The sequence below is a fragment of the Aulonocara stuartgranti genome (genome assembly GCF_965226115.1).
Source record: "Aulonocara stuartgranti genome assembly, chromosome: 15".
NCBI lineage: Eukaryota > Metazoa > Chordata > Actinopteri > Cichliformes > Cichlidae > Aulonocara > Aulonocara stuartgranti.
The window spans coordinates 32,209,023-32,225,980 of record NC_138951.1 but is presented as its reverse complement, the minus strand read 5'-3'; the positions used below and the strand labels follow the sequence as shown (position 1 = coordinate 32,225,980).

General features: G+C 39.6%; 2 protein-coding genes across 5 annotated transcripts in view; both read right to left on the bottom strand.

The window, feature by feature from the left end:
* Positions 1-16,958, bottom strand: part of LOC309689155 (uncharacterized protein) — a 318,224-nt gene that overhangs the window by 159,543 nt on the left and 141,723 nt on the right. The gene's annotated exons all lie outside the window — the stretch shown is intronic.
* The window catches only part of epha7 (eph receptor A7), an 84,710-nt gene that overhangs the window by 39,928 nt on the left and 27,824 nt on the right, over positions 1-16,958 (bottom strand). For all 3 annotated transcript variants that reach the window (XM_082505286.1, XM_082505287.1, XM_082505288.1), the window contains exon 5: positions 15,117-15,452. In XM_082505286.1, the coding sequence (XP_082361412.1) occupies positions 15,117-15,452 (336 nt within the window). The remainder of the gene's footprint in view (positions 1-15,116; positions 15,453-16,958) is intronic.

The window sequence follows — 16,958 nt, the reverse complement described above, 5'->3', positions numbered from 1 at the left end:
AACTGTCAATACTTTTTTGATGTCAGTTTAGTTGCTTATTGTATGCATGTATAAAAGTTCTATTTAAACTATATTTTCACCCTAAAATGTTATGAATTTCATTACACTAAACCTCACTCACCCTATACCCTAATCCTTAATATACCTTAACCTAGGACCTGGCGTCCACATATGTGGACATCACATTTTGGGTTATTTAGATGAAAACACTCAATTTTGCTCTACAAGGGCCTGATAGTCACTTACGAGGATATTATAGAAACTAAAATTAGGTTAAAAAAAAACCCCTCCTAATTCTTTGTTTTTACATTTATCAGGCCCCAATCAGCCCAAATATCAAAAAGAAATTAAAAATGCATGCTGTGGAAGAGTTCGGGCCTTAGGAGGTTAAAATACTTTCCCCAAAGTATTTAACATTAAGCCCAATAATAATAATACTAATAATAATACTTGGCAGCAAACTTAGGAACAAAAGTGTCAAGAGAAGTTTTTAACATGACACTTACACAATCAGAGTTAATAGCTGTGAATACACAAAGCCATACTGTCTTTAGGGCAGTTTCTCTCTTAACAAAGCCCAGAGAAGATAATAGGTCCATGTGAAATTGGGCCAAAGCAGCTTAAAGTCACACAGGAAAGCAAGTGGCAGAGGCCCTGCAAATTGAGAGATGAAGCCTGACATGTTGATTAAGGCCAGCAAGGTGTCACATCATTGTCAGCTTTTGTGTATCGGCTGCTGGATTTGCCATTACTGTAATTGGTGATTTCTGTGTGATAGGGAGGCCAGGGAGATGAGGCTTAAGACTTAGTGGGAGGGTCTGGTAAGAGTTTGCTTTTCAGGGTGCCGAGCTTCTCCCAGACCCCCAACCCAATTACTCCTGGGACAATGCGAGACTGCAAAGGCTTTTGCCTCTTTGTCTCAGACATCCGGCATGTTTACTTAGGGATCCTCCACCCACGCTGTCCACAGTTAATTGGAGAGTTAATGAGTTATTCCAAAATAGATGCCATCGCGTTCATACAATTAAAAGCGAGCCACCTTTAGCTAGCTTAAGGTGGCCAAAAAAAACTGTGTTAGCAGTGTTGGGAATAAGTCTTCCCCTACAGCAGCACACAATGCGTGTACTCGCTCGGTACGTGGGGTGCTTGCACTTGTCTACAGTGGCTGTCAGATGCTGTACACTTTCAGAGCTTCCAGACTGAATTCATCTCATGTTATCAACAGCGATTTCATTTCAGCTAGAAAGCAGAGGATGTTATCTGTAATATGTCAGATTAACAACCCCATACAGCTGAAATACATCAACTCAATGCATTAAATCAGTGGATCTCACAAGCTCGATGTAATTTAATTTTGCAAAGCAGGCTAAATCAAATAATGCCATGACATTAATAAGCGAGTATCTCTCTTCTTAAGGAGTCGTTTTATAAAAGCCAAACCTGCTGAAAAAACAGGGGTCTCTGCAGGCCGTTAATTTCATCTCTCATCTAAATATCTTCTGCCAGTATACTGGTCTTAACACATTGTGACACGCTTTTTGGCAGCATCAAGTTACCAGCGTGATAGGGAGATGATTTGGGAGGAATTTACAAATTTAATTAGCTCAGTCTCTGAGGATACAGGCTCTTCGAACTTTCATTTAGATGTAATCTTTCTTCTGAGAATACACTTCAGCACACAGTTGTCACAGAAGAAGAGCTCTTCTCTGTCTTTACTACCCGATGACAAGAAATAGAACGTGGCTTCTCACTTCCTGAGAGTGTAAATGCAACATAAAGAAAGCTTTCTGCCAGGCGGGCTGTCGAGGCATGTGTGCATTGTTGAAAGGGTGTATTTTAACCCAATGCATCTTCAAAACCCCTAAACAAGTGGATGTTGGAGTGTGAATGTAACTTAAATAAGATAAAACAATAAAAAGGAAATGTTACAGAATACGTTTCGTGATGATATTCAACATTTATGGTTTGTGGAGAGCGTGCTAACAGAATGGGCAACACTCTTCATTTTTCACAGACAGTTGTTGTTTCACCAAAAACTTCAGTTAATTGGCAAAAAAAAGACAAGAAAAAAAACAGAGTGTTGCATGATTAAAACACATGGCTTTCTAATATACATTTATCAGTGATTTTCTTTATTTTGCTCTTCTGTACAACAAAAAAGCCAAATACATTCAGTTTACTATGAAATCAAAAGAAAATAGCAGATGATTGCATTTTGCAGATTTAGAGAAAAGGACTTGACGACAATGAATCCATTTTTCAATTTATTGCCTAATTATTTTCTGTCGATTGACTAATCTGTTCATTAACTAATAACTGCAGCTCTACTGTGTTCTACAAGTGCTAAGAAATTGGCCTAATTAGAGTGTATTGGGCTCACTTGACAGTAATTATTTGCTTCAGAGGGTGTAGTGAACCAAGAAAAAGTCTGCCACACTGAATGTCTTGCACTGACGAATGCTTACACCGTTCCACCCCTAAATAAATCTTCATTAAAAGATAAATATACTTCTGAAGGTTTAACATGGTTAAAAACAGGCCTGGCTGCCCTCGTCCCTTTTTATTTAGTGCTCTATTTTTCTTATCCTTAAAAATAAATAACCAACCATACAATTACACAAGAAAATGCTTCAGTAATCTCAAACATAAACCCTAAAAACCAAATTATGATCAACAAAAGGTGCGCGGGGGGTTTCTAGACTCGTCGTTCAATTTTATGGGAAGAAATCCAAGAACAGCAGAAACTAGAATCTATTTCTACACTCATTATAGCCTTAATAGATCATTAAACTACACACCAAATTAAGTGTGGTGGGAAGATAGGAATACATTAAATGAGGTAAAAGTAAAAAAGCAGGTTAAAGAAAAGAGCCAATAAGTATTACAAATGGCAAAGATGTAGCCCTGGGAAAATGTCCAAATGTATTATAAGCAAATATTCTGCCTAAACACCTGCCCGTGTGCTGTTTCTCTGAAGGTGACTGATCTGTTTCAATCTCTGAAATCACAAGGTTGAATGAGCAATTATTTTCTCCCAGCACTATGACTTCTGTCTCAGGCAGAGCCAAAGACTTCTCACAAAGTCTTTGTCTCAGCTGTCCAAGGAAGTAGGAAATCATCTGAGTCAAAGGCACTGGGAAGCTCTTGGACACAACATCCCTCTTGCCCTCGCTTACTTCCCATAGCCCAGATGTGAAGCCCAAGCATCCTTTCAAATCCTCAGCTGCCATAATCTTTTTTCCTGTTGTTTTATATAAATAATTAAAAGCAGCCTGCCAGATGGCTGTCACACACTTCCTCTGCTTTGATAACAAAAAGGTTTTGGTACAGCTCTGGTTTAAAGGCGTACGACCGCAGACAAGGAAGCTAGCAGGTGTGCAGGTCCACAACTTTTTTGGTCGGGGCCTGAAAGAATTCGAGACGACAGCTTCGGAGGGTTGAAAGGTTGCCTGTAATTGCCGGCAGCTTGTTTGAGCGAAGGCAAATGGACTTTTCGGAATTTTCCCCCTCTTCCTTTCTAAAAGGCAAAGTGGTCTGACACAAACTCATTATGATTTCCAAGTGTGATGATCTGAATAAAAGGGGAGGGGGGTGAAGCAGGGGTTGAAGACATAATTAGTTTTCCTCACTGCAGGAGACAGTATGCTGATGAGACAATGAAAGACGGAAAAAAGCCGAGCTGTCAGTCTCCCACCATTCTTTTTTATCTCACAAAGCACCAGTGAGCAATGCTCACAGACCCCCCAAAAAAGTCCTCACACACCCACCCTGCAACCACAATGCACGACTGTGTTACACAATGCCGACCTCTGCCAGCACTGCAACCGCAAACTATTTCATAGACTTTATGAAAGAAGGAAAAACAAGCATGTTGAAGGGAGTCAACACAAATATAAATGCATCTCAAAATAATATCAACTGATTCTACAAAGGTTATGTTTATTCATTCCTACTTACAGACCCAAACGAGTGCTCCACTATTTATTCCTATCCTATTGTCTCTTTCATTGTTTCAGTGACATATTATTCTTCAGCTATTCACATAACATTTATTTTTAACATATTCCAAAATGTTTCCGAATGCTCTATAGCTGGATTATTACTGTAACGCCATACTTTGAAAATAAATGTAAAAATATGCTCAAGTGGATTCTCTATTATTGTTATGGAACCCAAAACACTGACATTTACAGAGGTTCTTGTTTCTCTGCCACAGCTGTGATGCCTACAGGTGATAAATAACTCTGTTCAAAGTAAGCCAGACAAACGACAAACTGCATGCTTTGTTCAGCAACACATCTTGGTAATAAATATATCACTCTTCAGGTGTTAAATGTGTGTACAGTAGAGAATCAAAAGAATGAGATAAAAGGTTGTAAACACTCAAAAAATCTAAAAAAACCTAAAAAAACAAAAGCCCACACACAACCCCCCCCCCCCCCCCCCCCTTATGATCAAAGTTTAGCTGTTGATGAAAGATTCCTGCTGTGTGTTTGTCCAGTAAGGAGAATTCTCTGCTATGGGCACCTACGGCATGCAATCCCACTTGGCTTTTATTACCCTTGGAAGTCCTTTTAACTCCTTCGGCAGGAAATGAAACACTCAAATGGCTCTATCGCAAAGTGCCGAAGCCATTTGCAGCCAGGGCTGTGACATTCCTGAGCATGTGTTCCATATAAAGAGAGGCTCGAGGAGTCACAGGTGCACGCTGACTGGGTGTGTGTGATAGGTTTGTGCACTTCAGCAAGAATACATATGAGAGAACAGACAGAGTGCAAGCAAGTGAGTAGATAAAGAAAGACAAAGAGGGAAAGTTGGGAAGTTACCGAGGCATTACGGCAACCCACGGGCACTAAACAGAGGGCAGCTGCATTCCACAGTCAAAGCAGGCTGCCTTCACTGGCTGATCAGCACTCGAAAACACAGACGCTTTAAATATAGAAACTCCAGTTCACATTTTTAAAACTGGTTGGCTGCACCATTGCCAGTAACCAATCAAATTCTTTCCTGATTACTTGATGAACTGTTTAGTCTATAAAGCCTCAATCATAGGTTGATTCAGCCTAGAGTGAGCTACAAATTGATTGCTGCATGCGGCCGTGGGGTAAACACTGAAGATATGCTTCACTATAAAATCAAAGAGAAGGAAAGCAGTGAATCAACACGTCTTCCAGAACTAGGCTTTGCTCAAATGTTTAATATGTTATCAGAATTAATTTAAAATATTGTTAGAACTGTAATGTTAGAACTTGCAGTATCTGTAACTTTCTATAAAAAATAATGCACACAGCAACCGGCCAGCGCTGCAACCGCAGCCAGCATTGTCTGAAAGTGAATTTCCCATCTCTTTTCTTTAATTCCGATGTGTCAGCATCTCAGATTTGAAACCACATTAAAGCAGCTAAATCTCATCACAATAAAGGAAATAACAGTAACACGTGGTAGCAATACAACTCTTTAATAAGAGAGGAAAAACAATAATGGTCGTAAAAAATGAAAACATCTAACAAAGACCGACGTTTTAAGACAGATTATGAATATCAGGTGTGTTGCTCCACCACAGGAAAAGGCTTTTTTTGTCAGCCTGAACACTGTGCTCTGGGTGCTTCATAGCTCTGCTAAATATGTATAGTCTCATCACAGCTCTTTTGTTCTCAGGTCACACTGTTATTTGTCCCACGCCTCATCTGCTGCACCAGACTGACTGCCTTAATTAGTAGCACTCACTGAGAGACATTAATAAGTGTCCAACAAACCTGTGATGGAATATATTAGAGTTCCATTTTTGTCGACAGTGACATTTCTCATCAGCTGCCCCTCAGGTCTGTAATTTCACAGAGAGAATACTCTGCTCGTGATCTGTCACCACAGAGGTGGAGGTGGCACAGACAGGGCCGAGGTGACTTAATCTGGAAAATTCAGGCTGAAACATATTTCTGTTGCTCTTATATAAGCTTAAAGAAGCCTTATTTAGATAAGGCTTCTTTAAGCTTGTTTAAATGAATTACTTACTTTACACTTTAATGAAGCATTATATTAAAAATCAGTTTTCTTATGCATCCCCAAAAAAGGTGAACTGGATATTGTCATCCTCACAGCCTTAACAGTAACATAGTCCCCCATAAATTCAGAGTTTTCTAAGGCTACTTCCAGTGATGGTACGACCGGTCTGTACAATCTCTCAGTATGGCTGCTATCACTCCCATGTACCATGTACTTTCATTTGATAAAAATGCCCGGCAAACACTGAATTCAACAAGAAATCATAGCTTCCATGTCATATGCCAAATCTGCCTCTTCCCTGGAATAAATATATATAAACAGATAGTTTTCCCACAAATAAGGTAATATTATCAACTTCCTTTATCAACTAATTGTTTGCAATTAAAATACCAAAAACGTCGCATCTCACATGCAAAAACAAAGCCAAAGAATCTTTCTTTTCCCATGAGAAGATTAGATTTGCTTGACATAAAGACAGAGCTACTGACACAGCGACCATAACAATCTGAGCCTTGCTGACACTTTGAATACTTTGCCTCAATTATCCACAGCAAGAGAGCAGATTAACCGTTAAAGACACTTCAAGAGAATATTCTGCGACTTGGATTCACAACCTTTAACTTTGGGGCCTGTCATTTGGCCAGCCCGTCGCCAGAATATAAATGTGCAGCCGAGTCTAGTCAAACACGTCCACGTCCAAACTTCCTGCTTTATGCAGCCAGATAAATCTTTGTTTGCACAAGAGTTTAAGATATCATAGACTACAGAAGCAAAAACGTAATGCTCCCTAAATATTGATAAGTGCGAGTGTACAGAAAGTTGTTTAGTGGCCAAGAAAGACCTGTCAAATGTTTCAGCGGATAAATGAGAGCAGCCGCCATCTGTGAGAAGAAAAGAAGTGATTCCAGAAAGGTGAGGGTCTAACTGAAAGTCGTGGAAGGTAAACGCAGATAGACTGCCAAAAAATAAACACAAAAACATTGCCTCAATCTCTTTCTGGTGCCTTGCATAGCCCTGAATAATTTAAGGTGTTTCTGTGTCTGCTCCAGGGGAAAGGACCCTATAGGATGAAAATGAATGTGAATCAGCACTCCAGCTAAACCTAAAACATCAGAATTTTCAGGATGAAGTCATTGCTCTCCCTGCAAATGTACCAAATTAATAATGCTGCATTCAAAAGTAGACAGAAAAGCAGACAGAGCATGTATGGAAACAAAATCGATAGAAAGTAATAACATTTCAAAGAAAAACATACTGAAATTTCCTTTCTGTATAGAAAGGAAATTTCAGTATGTTTTTCTTTGAAATGTTATTATAACAGAGAATGTAGAAAATGATAGGACATTAGCCAGGAATAGAAGCGGACACCTAAGGCCTCAATTATCCACAGCAAGAGAGCAGATTAACCGTTAAAGACACTTCAAGAGAATATTCTGCGACTTGGATTCACAACCTTTAACTTTGGGGCCTGTCATTTGGCCAGCCCTACACCTAGAACTTATATTTAAATTCTAGTCACTCCCCAAAATTCAGCGTTTCTCTAAAATTCACTAATGTTCCCCAAGGAATAAAGCCTCTCTATTTCAGACTCTCTGTGACCTTTCCTCTAATGATGCTGTCAAACCAAAACATCCACTTTAACTGGGAAGACTTTTTCTAACTCGGGGTAAAGTTTTGAGAAAAAAGCATTAAAAGACAACCACTGCATGCCAGGCCTCACCTCCAATAATCTGAGACCCATGAGCCAGCTTTTATAGAGAGATTTCTATATATTCAGCTGATTCCTTGTTTTAGCCTTGCTCTCGATGCATTACATTTCCTGAGTCCACCATTGCTTTAAATGCCTGGGTACCACCAATAGAAGAAAAACATTGCAGGAACTACTTTTGGCTGCGCAAGAATCTATATTTGGTGATTAAGTGGATACTTAAAGCTGTGTGAGACATAGTCCATATCGAGTGCAATTTGTGCATTTGAGGTAATGTAGAAAGATGCTGCCATGATTTGGTTTTATTCGTTTTAGACAAAAGTGAAATTCTGTCACACACAGAAGGAAGATTTAGGAGACTTGTTAAAAGGGTATATTCATTGTTGGGAGTTTTCACGCAATTTGTTGACGGATCCTGAATACCAACATAAAATTGAATCGGCTCACTAAATCCGTTGTGACTGTGGCCAGTTCTTTCCTGCAGCCCTGCATGGATGTGTCTGTTTGTGTCCTTTCCAAGGTGGCGAAACAGCCAGTTGCTCTGACAGGCCGCCTGCTCCGAAAGAAAGAACTGTCCAATGCTTCCGATAGGGACCAAGTGAAGGGGAAAGAGGCGACGCCAGCTTCTGTGAGGGAGGGCTCATTCAAGCACAGCAGATTCGGGGGGGATTTAGGGAGCTCGTCTGCCAGCAATAAAAGGCTGAAACAGGATACTCGGTGAGATTAATTACCTAGATAGGCCACGATAATGCCATTTAAAATGGGAAAGTAATTAAAGTGCACCTTCCATGAAAATTATTCATTGCTGACGGATTGGGTGACAGACAAATCAGGAGGCATTTACAGAAAAGCTACAGGTTAAGTGCTCTGAGCTGCTGCATTGAGACCACCGCAGTTTTATTGCAGCTGTTGAATCTTAGTGCTTTGCCTGGCTCTCATCAAATTACTGCAAGCATGTTGGATGCTGGGGGGCGGGGGCAGGGGCCGTGTTTAAAAAGAATGGGTTCCCAGGTAACGTAAAACCGGGGACAAATGCTACAAAGGGGGATCCGCTTAACTAGAAAATTACACTGGCTGGCACTGGTCAGTGGGGACTCCTCAGAATCAATCAATCCTTCTGTTTAAGGCCACCACGGCAGATTAGAACACAAAAAGGGATAAATCAATGCTCTTATTGTTCCCCAAGTGTTACTTTCACAAATGCGCTGAACAATATCCTTTTAGTGATGATTGAATGCATATAAAATGGACATATAGGTTACCATTGAGTATCGATTCCTTGCACACGAAGCATTATGGTGTGGTCTGCTGGGGCGGCAGCATCTCTGCTGGGGACAGGAAGAGACTGAACAGGGTGATCCGAAGGGCCAGCTCTGTTCTAGGATGCCCTCTGGACCCAGTGGAGGTGGTGAGTGACAGGAGAACGGCGGCTAAGCTGTCATCCCTGTTGGACAACGTCTCCCACCCCATGCAGCAGACTGTGACAGCACTGAGCAGCTCCTTCAGTGGGAGACTGCGGCACCCACGGTGTGGGACGGAGAGATTTCGCAGGTCTTTCCTCCCCACTGCTGTCAGACTCCACAACAAAGACTTTAACTGAACAAACACACACATCCACACATGTGCAATAACACTAAGTGCAATAATCTTTTCTGGCATCGTTGTATTTTTACTCAGTTGTATATAGCATTCGTATTCTATTTTTATCTTATTGTATATTTTTATTCTATTTTATTCTACTGTATATAGTATATTATTTTATTCTATTCTGTACAGCTGTGTACTGTATTTATTCTTATTGTATTCTAATTTTTGCGTCATAACTTTTGCACTGTCCACTTCCTGCTGTGACAAAACAAATTTCCCACGTGTGGGACTAATAAAGGTTATCTTATCTTATCTTATCTTATCTTATCTTATCTTATCTTATCTTATCCCTCGTAGCTGTAAACAATTATCAAACCATGTATAAAACAACGCTATCGTCCTTTCTAAACTGCTGGAGGACAGTGAATCAGAAAACGGCCAAACTAAATGGGAATATTTGCTTCTCACGCAGTGCAAAGGCACAAAGCCTTTTCAGATCAAAGTAAAATGCTCTGCTTACATTCTTATGTGCCTCTTTGCAATTCTTCTTCTTTTTCCTTTTGTGCTGAGAGACTGTACTAAAGGGAATAGCCTGTTGTTCTCTCTGAATGTTTAAGTAGGTTTGTACATGAGGGGGACTATAACATCATCCTACATTCACACAGTGTTGCACAACAAATGAACCGAAGAATGGCTAAAAATAAACAGAAGATAACCCAGCTTCTCGTGTAATGAGAAAAGTGTGATTGTTGTAAAAGTTAAGAGTCAGTCTCATCCGATGTCTTGCAATGATGATCATAATATTCTAGGGATTTAAAGTCAATCTCAAAGTTCCTTTAAGGCATTCAAGCAACAACAACAGCAATAATAATAATAATAATTATTATTATTATTATTATTATTATTATTGATTACAAAACAGAAAAATAAGCACAGTTAAAACAAATTAAAAACAATGAGTCAAGCATGGCGAGCGGAAAGTCAAAATCCTCAGTGTCACAAAGCCTTCAGTCCCTTCACCCTGCTATATCACTGTGGCAACCCATGCTTAATGCACAGCCGAACCAGGCCAGGCTCCGAGCCACAGCCCCAAAAAGTGTCATCCACCCATCAATTCTTCCACTTACTGGAGCAAATCCCATGCATTGTGCCCAGCTGCAAAGCTATAACAGTGCAAATTGTGCACTGCACAGTCACTAGAATTCACATTTAGTTTGTATTTAGTTCGTAATGCAGAAAACACCCAGATGTTTTCATGCTTCGTCCCAATGCTGCCAGAACTACAGTCACTAGAGCACAGAGCAGAAATCCCATCACCTGCACCTCATTACAGGCCATTTTTGACATGGAATTAGTAGCATTGCTTAGTACACCAATTCGTAAGTATCGGTTTTTATTCATTGAGAAAACATAAAGTCTGATAATCAATGTGAAACATTCTGAGTGGTCTTCTTTTATCTTTATCTGGACAGTTGGCAGAAAGAGTAATCGGGACCCCAAGGGATGCCTCGTTTTGTTGAACTCTTTCAGTTAAAGTTGTATGCAACATAAGATTTCAAGCATCCAGTTCAATTTGATTTAAACTGAATTTTAATATATTTTATAAAATGCTAATTCTTAGCAGTTGCTTCCAGAGGTGTGTACTACAAAGCAGGACTTTGGTTTATTCAGGTAAATACAAAGTTAAAGTTAACCCTAATAAAAATTAAGTGCTATTATTTACAAGCCTGTGCTTGCTTTTCCCATCTAAAGATGAGGACAAAATTATGAATCCCCATATGAAATATTAAGTGTTTTTTTTTTAACATAGCTTTTTGAAACACACATTTTTCAGAAGGCATACACACAATAGCAGAATTTTTTCCGAAAGAAAATATTATTAGCCCCCCTAATAAGCTGACCTTTGTACTGAGCTGTAGAACAAAACACTGCTGTATAATGATGTGATTCAACTTTAGCGGTTTACCTTGAAGGGACTGCATCCGAGCTGACTGACCTGGAGCAGCATATAGCTGTGTCTGAAGTAAAATAGGATTATCTTACTACTTCCATCTCATTCTGTATACAATACTGGCGCACATTTTTTGAATTACAAGCACACTTGTTGCCAAATGCAGTAATCTGATTGGTTATATCTGTTAATTCTACTGTCCAGTAAAATTACGAAGTTGGTGTAAATGGCTGCATTAAGAGCAGGGGAGTCCGAAAAAAATATTTTCAATTTTCTGTAAAGGCCTTAACAGTCAGGCTTTAAAAACTGTCCAGGTCTTTGGCTGACTGATAAGCTAGAGTAAAAGATTGCAGCCACTCCTCATCCTCAACCTGTGATTCAGGGATTTTGACAGAATGACTTGAAGGTGTTGATTCATTTAAACTAATGCATTAATACTGCTGGGACCTGGTTTCTGTAAGCATTGGGCCCCGTATATAGAAAAGGTAAACTGTTACTTTGCTTTCTGTGCAGTTTACTTCAAAGTAAAGACATTCTGTTGTTAAGGAGGTATGCTAAAAACAAAACCCTTCTAAATCTGCATTAATACCAAATACTTATGTCTAAATAAAATGTTATCAAGCATCAAAATAACATGTCTTAATCATTATGTTTGTCTGTATCTGCACCAGATATTTGAAATGTCTCTTATTAGATGGCATTAAAGGATTTCTAGGTAAACTCATGGCAGTCAAGATTACAGCATTAAGTAGCATTCCCTGTTCCCTGCTATGAATAAACCTGTGAATAGTTTAGAGCACTATTGTAACAGCTTCTGTATGAGGGTAACAGGCTTTGTGCTGCTGGCAAGCATTCGACATTAAAATCAATTTCCACGGGCTCTTCCTTCCACTCCATAGTGTTTATACAAGTAACTGATTGCACCTAAACCCCATTACACTGGTCTTGTGCTGAACAGGTGTACACATCATGTACACACAAACGCAGGTCCTGCAGCCGTTCCCATAACCAATTTTCGATCCTATTTCTGTGCCCCTCTCTACTGTGGATTTTTCTAGCTCAGACATGCGAACACCTCGCTTGAATAAATATTAATGGTAATTCTATGAACAGGGCCAACTTACAAGTGGCTGGTAGAACAAAAGGCCTTGTTTATAAGTGTGCTCGAGGAAAGCTAAGGCACGAAGGACCTCTGCGGGCCTCTGAGGTTGGCTGTGCAGCACAGTCAGCTCACAATGGAGTGCTGATTGAATCACACTCTTAACTTTCAGCATAAAGCAGGCAGCAACGATAGCAAAAATCCTCAACTTGAAGAATTTCTATTGAAACTACAAAGACGGAGCTGAAGAAATCAAGCTTACTAACTTACAGCCTCTACTTAAACTCATTTAAGACAAATCTGAGAGGCAATTAGGTTTCTGGGAACAATAAGCAGTCAGAATCTTATGTAGCTCCAGCCTTGCTCCAGACACTTCCTTTGGTATAATTACGGGAGGTGTGAATTCCTCATCAGATGGATCACCATCTGTATTCACAGACTCGTTCATTTCCCCAGTCCCTAGCTACGAGTCTATGTGCTTGCTGATTATCATTTAGCAGAAGGCAATGGGAGGGATGGAGAGAGGGCCGTTTCCTTTTCAAGGTTCTTTCACTGATATGGTCCTTCTCTAAAGTTTAGTCGACTCTGAATGATGATTCAGACTCTAATGACTCTAATATCGCAGTGATTCTCTAATAAGTTATTTTAAGAAGTTCTGAAATCTTAAGCATTCCCCAATAGTCCAGAGAGCAGTGGAACTGCGAGTCTGGCAAAAAGGAGCTAACATCTGCTGAAGAGTGTAAATGAGAATGTTCACATCTATATAAGGCCTCCCAGTTAAAGCAAGTGCTGACAGGATGGGCTTAAACTAATGCAAGTTTTGACCCTCTTTCTATTAAACCAAGCAAAAATAGAGCTTCCATTAAACATCCCAGAGACAATAAATCTCATAGAGGATCTAATTTCTACATGAACTTTACTCATGTCCTTAATTAATACTGATTAAGAGAATAAATACTATTTTCTTACCCCAATCTTCACAAAATGGCCAGACAAGAGTTAAATAGTTGGGTTTCAATGGTAAAATGAAGTCACGTGACACAAACAAACTTCAGTCTCAGTCATTCTATCACTCTGGCACACTTGTTGAAAAAAAAAGTCATCTGGGGTTAGATAAATGTTGGACAAATACTGACTTCTTATTAAATACATCACTCAGTTATGCTGTGAATGAAAAAAAAAAAACATATTAAACCAGTGCTGATTTTTCCTCTGCACACTTAATTTATTCTTTTCAGTGCAGTCTTCTGTAATTCCAGCCTTCATATTAAAGGTATTATTCTGTCCTGCTGTCCTACCATTGAACAGATGGAGAGGGTCGTCTTGCCATGAAGAACTGCTAACCCTGAATGAATTTGATTAGTCTGGGTTTCAAAGAAGACTTTTAGTATTGCGTCATGACTGAAATAAAATTTCAGAGACTTTTCCAAACCCAAGCCATAAAACAAAGGCAAAAAAAGCATTTAATATTGAAACATCAAGGAATTAACCAACAAAAGTCGATTCATATAGCCCAAATGCTGTGTTTATAGAGTTAAGGCATGTTAAATGCTGCTACTTACTCAAAATTATGAACATGACAGCATCTTGGCAAAGAACACTGCTCTTTTTCACAATAGCTAATGGCCTAATATTCCACCAGGTTAACTGAGTAATTGTGTGTTGTCAACATGCCACGTATAATTACGGGCAAGTCCAAAGGAGCATGTGATTATCCTCCTCCTGGTGTCCTTGTCCATTCAACACCCTGGCACATTCTAGCTTAGGTCTCTTTGACAAACCTGGGCACATGCGTTCAGCTGATCACCTCTGTCACTAGAGCTTGTATACGAGAAAATATTCTGCTTTTGATAGCAGACAACAGCAGGCAGGCATTTACAAAGAGAGAAGTGATAAATATGCAGCATTCCTAACGACTAAAATGATGGTGATTTAAAAGCAGCCGGTGTAGTTATCCAGAGAAAGACGTTATATTGGCAGCTAAAGCATCAACACTGTCTTTGCAGTCTTATTTTTTTATTACTACAGTCTTTTGGGCCAACTGTGTTTCACGGATGCTCGAGCATGAAAGAGGAATCTTGTTGAGTGGATCCATAAAAATAATGAATAAAAAAGGCTTAAGAGTTTGTCACTACAAAACACAGCATTTTAATTACGGCTGATTCCCTTGAGAATGAGCTGCAAAGACACGACTAGCTCTTTAGGTACCGCTGGGAGACAGCATCCTTGCTAAGCTAATAGCGTTTGCCACTGTAGTGCTGATATACACATTAAATTAATCTTGGTAATATGCATACTGAAAAATATTATGGATTATATCAGACTGGGACCATTAATGTTAATGGGGAATCATTAACGTAGTTAGCATTTGAGAGGTTTTCAGAATTAATACTGTCAATCGTCACGGTACTAATGTCAAATGCACTCTTAGTAGGAGCAAAGGCTGAGCTCCGTGCTAGTGGAAGACAAACACTTTTAACTTGAGTTTAAAAGAAATTGTTTCCACATTTTGGGAAAATAATCAGACCATTTGTAAAACAAAGATTTTTCAGAGTTTCTACTTGTTATTGTGTGTGTCAACAGACTATAAACAAACAGGATACAATATTTAAGCGTTAGGTGCTTGATGAGTGTATCTTTAAATAAAGGAAACACTACAAATTTTTTTCCACAGCATTTCCATAAAATTTTAACCAATTAAAACTCACAGTTCAAAGTTGTTTAAATGCAAGACAGCATTATTAAAAATAAATAATAAAATTCTTTACCTGCTTGGCCAGTAGCAATGCTAACTGCAGCAAACAGCCTCTGCGTGCGGCTGAGGTCAGACACCCCGTTGACAGCCTCCACCTCAAAAGTGTAGTTGGCGTGAGCGAGCAGATCCACAGCGGTCACGTAAGTGTCCACTAATCCTGACTGCGCGGGAGAGTATCCCACATTTAGCCCACACGGAACACACTCCTCGGGTTCCCAGCTGCAGCGGCGACATATAACCCTGTAGGTGACGTCGTTGCGACCGCCGGTGTCAGCCGGTGGGCTCCACTCCAGGCTAACTGTGGTCTGGTTGATGTTGTAGACCAGGTTCTGTGGTGCAGAGGGAGGTCCTGTCAGAGGTGGACGCCAAGAAAGCAAGTGAGTGCCAAGGAAAGTGACAGTCAAGCATTTGTACTCGCTGGATATGTACTTTAATTGTTCTCTGAAAAAATAGCTAATAGAGGACGGCCAGCTCCAGCCCCAGATCCAAACACTGACACTCAATTATAATAAGACTCAGATCTAGAAAAAGTCATTCAGGTATAATGAAAGGAAGTGAAGGTCAGGTCAGTGAGAATCCAAGCAGCAGACGATCGTTTGACAGATTTCTATGTCTTCCTTTTTTCCTTACTACACCGGCAGCAGCGCACACCTACTTCACTTTTATTTCATTATTTCATTAGCATTGTTGACTCTGTGAAGTGGCAAGTCCAATCCTGATCAATCCAAATAGATCAGGATATATTACAGCACTGGGTTTTTCTTGGGTTTGTTTGCTTGTTGTTTATTTTGTGGGATTGTGAGGGGGTTTCAAGTCTCCTCTTCCTTTTGTGTTCTCCAGCAATCAAATAAAAATGGCAATATCAGAAGTTCAAACTATCAGTGTTTTATCTCAGAATATTCAGGAGAATATGCATTTTAAGTGCCAACGATTTTGTGACTGCGCTTTAACCAGTTCTGTTTAAATAACTGCTAGTAAATCGGATTATAATTAATCAAGGTATTCACCACTTTCCATTGTTAAAAGCTACAAACATTCTGAAGTTGCCAATGTGTTCACAATGAACAAATTGTCCTATTTTAAATTTGAATCAACCTAAAGTCGTATAGCTGCATTAGCTGTATTAGCTGTAAAACACACATTCATAGCTGGTGATTTGTCCCTGTTAATGCTTTGATTACACAATGATTGTTGGTGACAGCATAAACCTGCTGCTGACATGATTGATGATTGATGCATGGTTTACTCCTCAGACTCAGCAGCAAATCAGAAGCCGTGGAGCCAATATCCCAGCCGCAGACAGTGGCTTTCCAGGGTTTCCTTTGAAAAACTATATCACATAGACAGCAGCACAATAAAACGTAGTGGCTTTCAAGAAGCCTGACTCACCCACAACGTTTATTAACGAGATTTAAACCTGGATTATTACCACCCTGTAACTGTCGCATACCAATCAAATTGATATACTAGAATAACGACTACCTCTGCAGCACTCACAGACCATTTCCCCATAAATATTAACATAACAAGCGAAAAGATTAGCTCATCTTGTAAAACAATGAATAACAAACGGCTGCTTTCATCCTCTCACATTCCAGACTATTGGGTTTTATGGCCCAGGTGCTGACATAAATAAATCCCCCCTGACATAGTAAAGATGATATAACTTGTATTCTTTGTTTATGAATGTTTTAGTGAACATCTTCATTCTGTGCTGTTTTCTTAGGTGACGCTTCGATTCATTCAATTTGTGACATTACCTAACAAAATGGATACGTTCAGTGCAAAACCTATGGACCATCACAAGATTCAAGCTTATTAAATCGGCACTGGGTTGTTTTTCTTTTTTCTACCC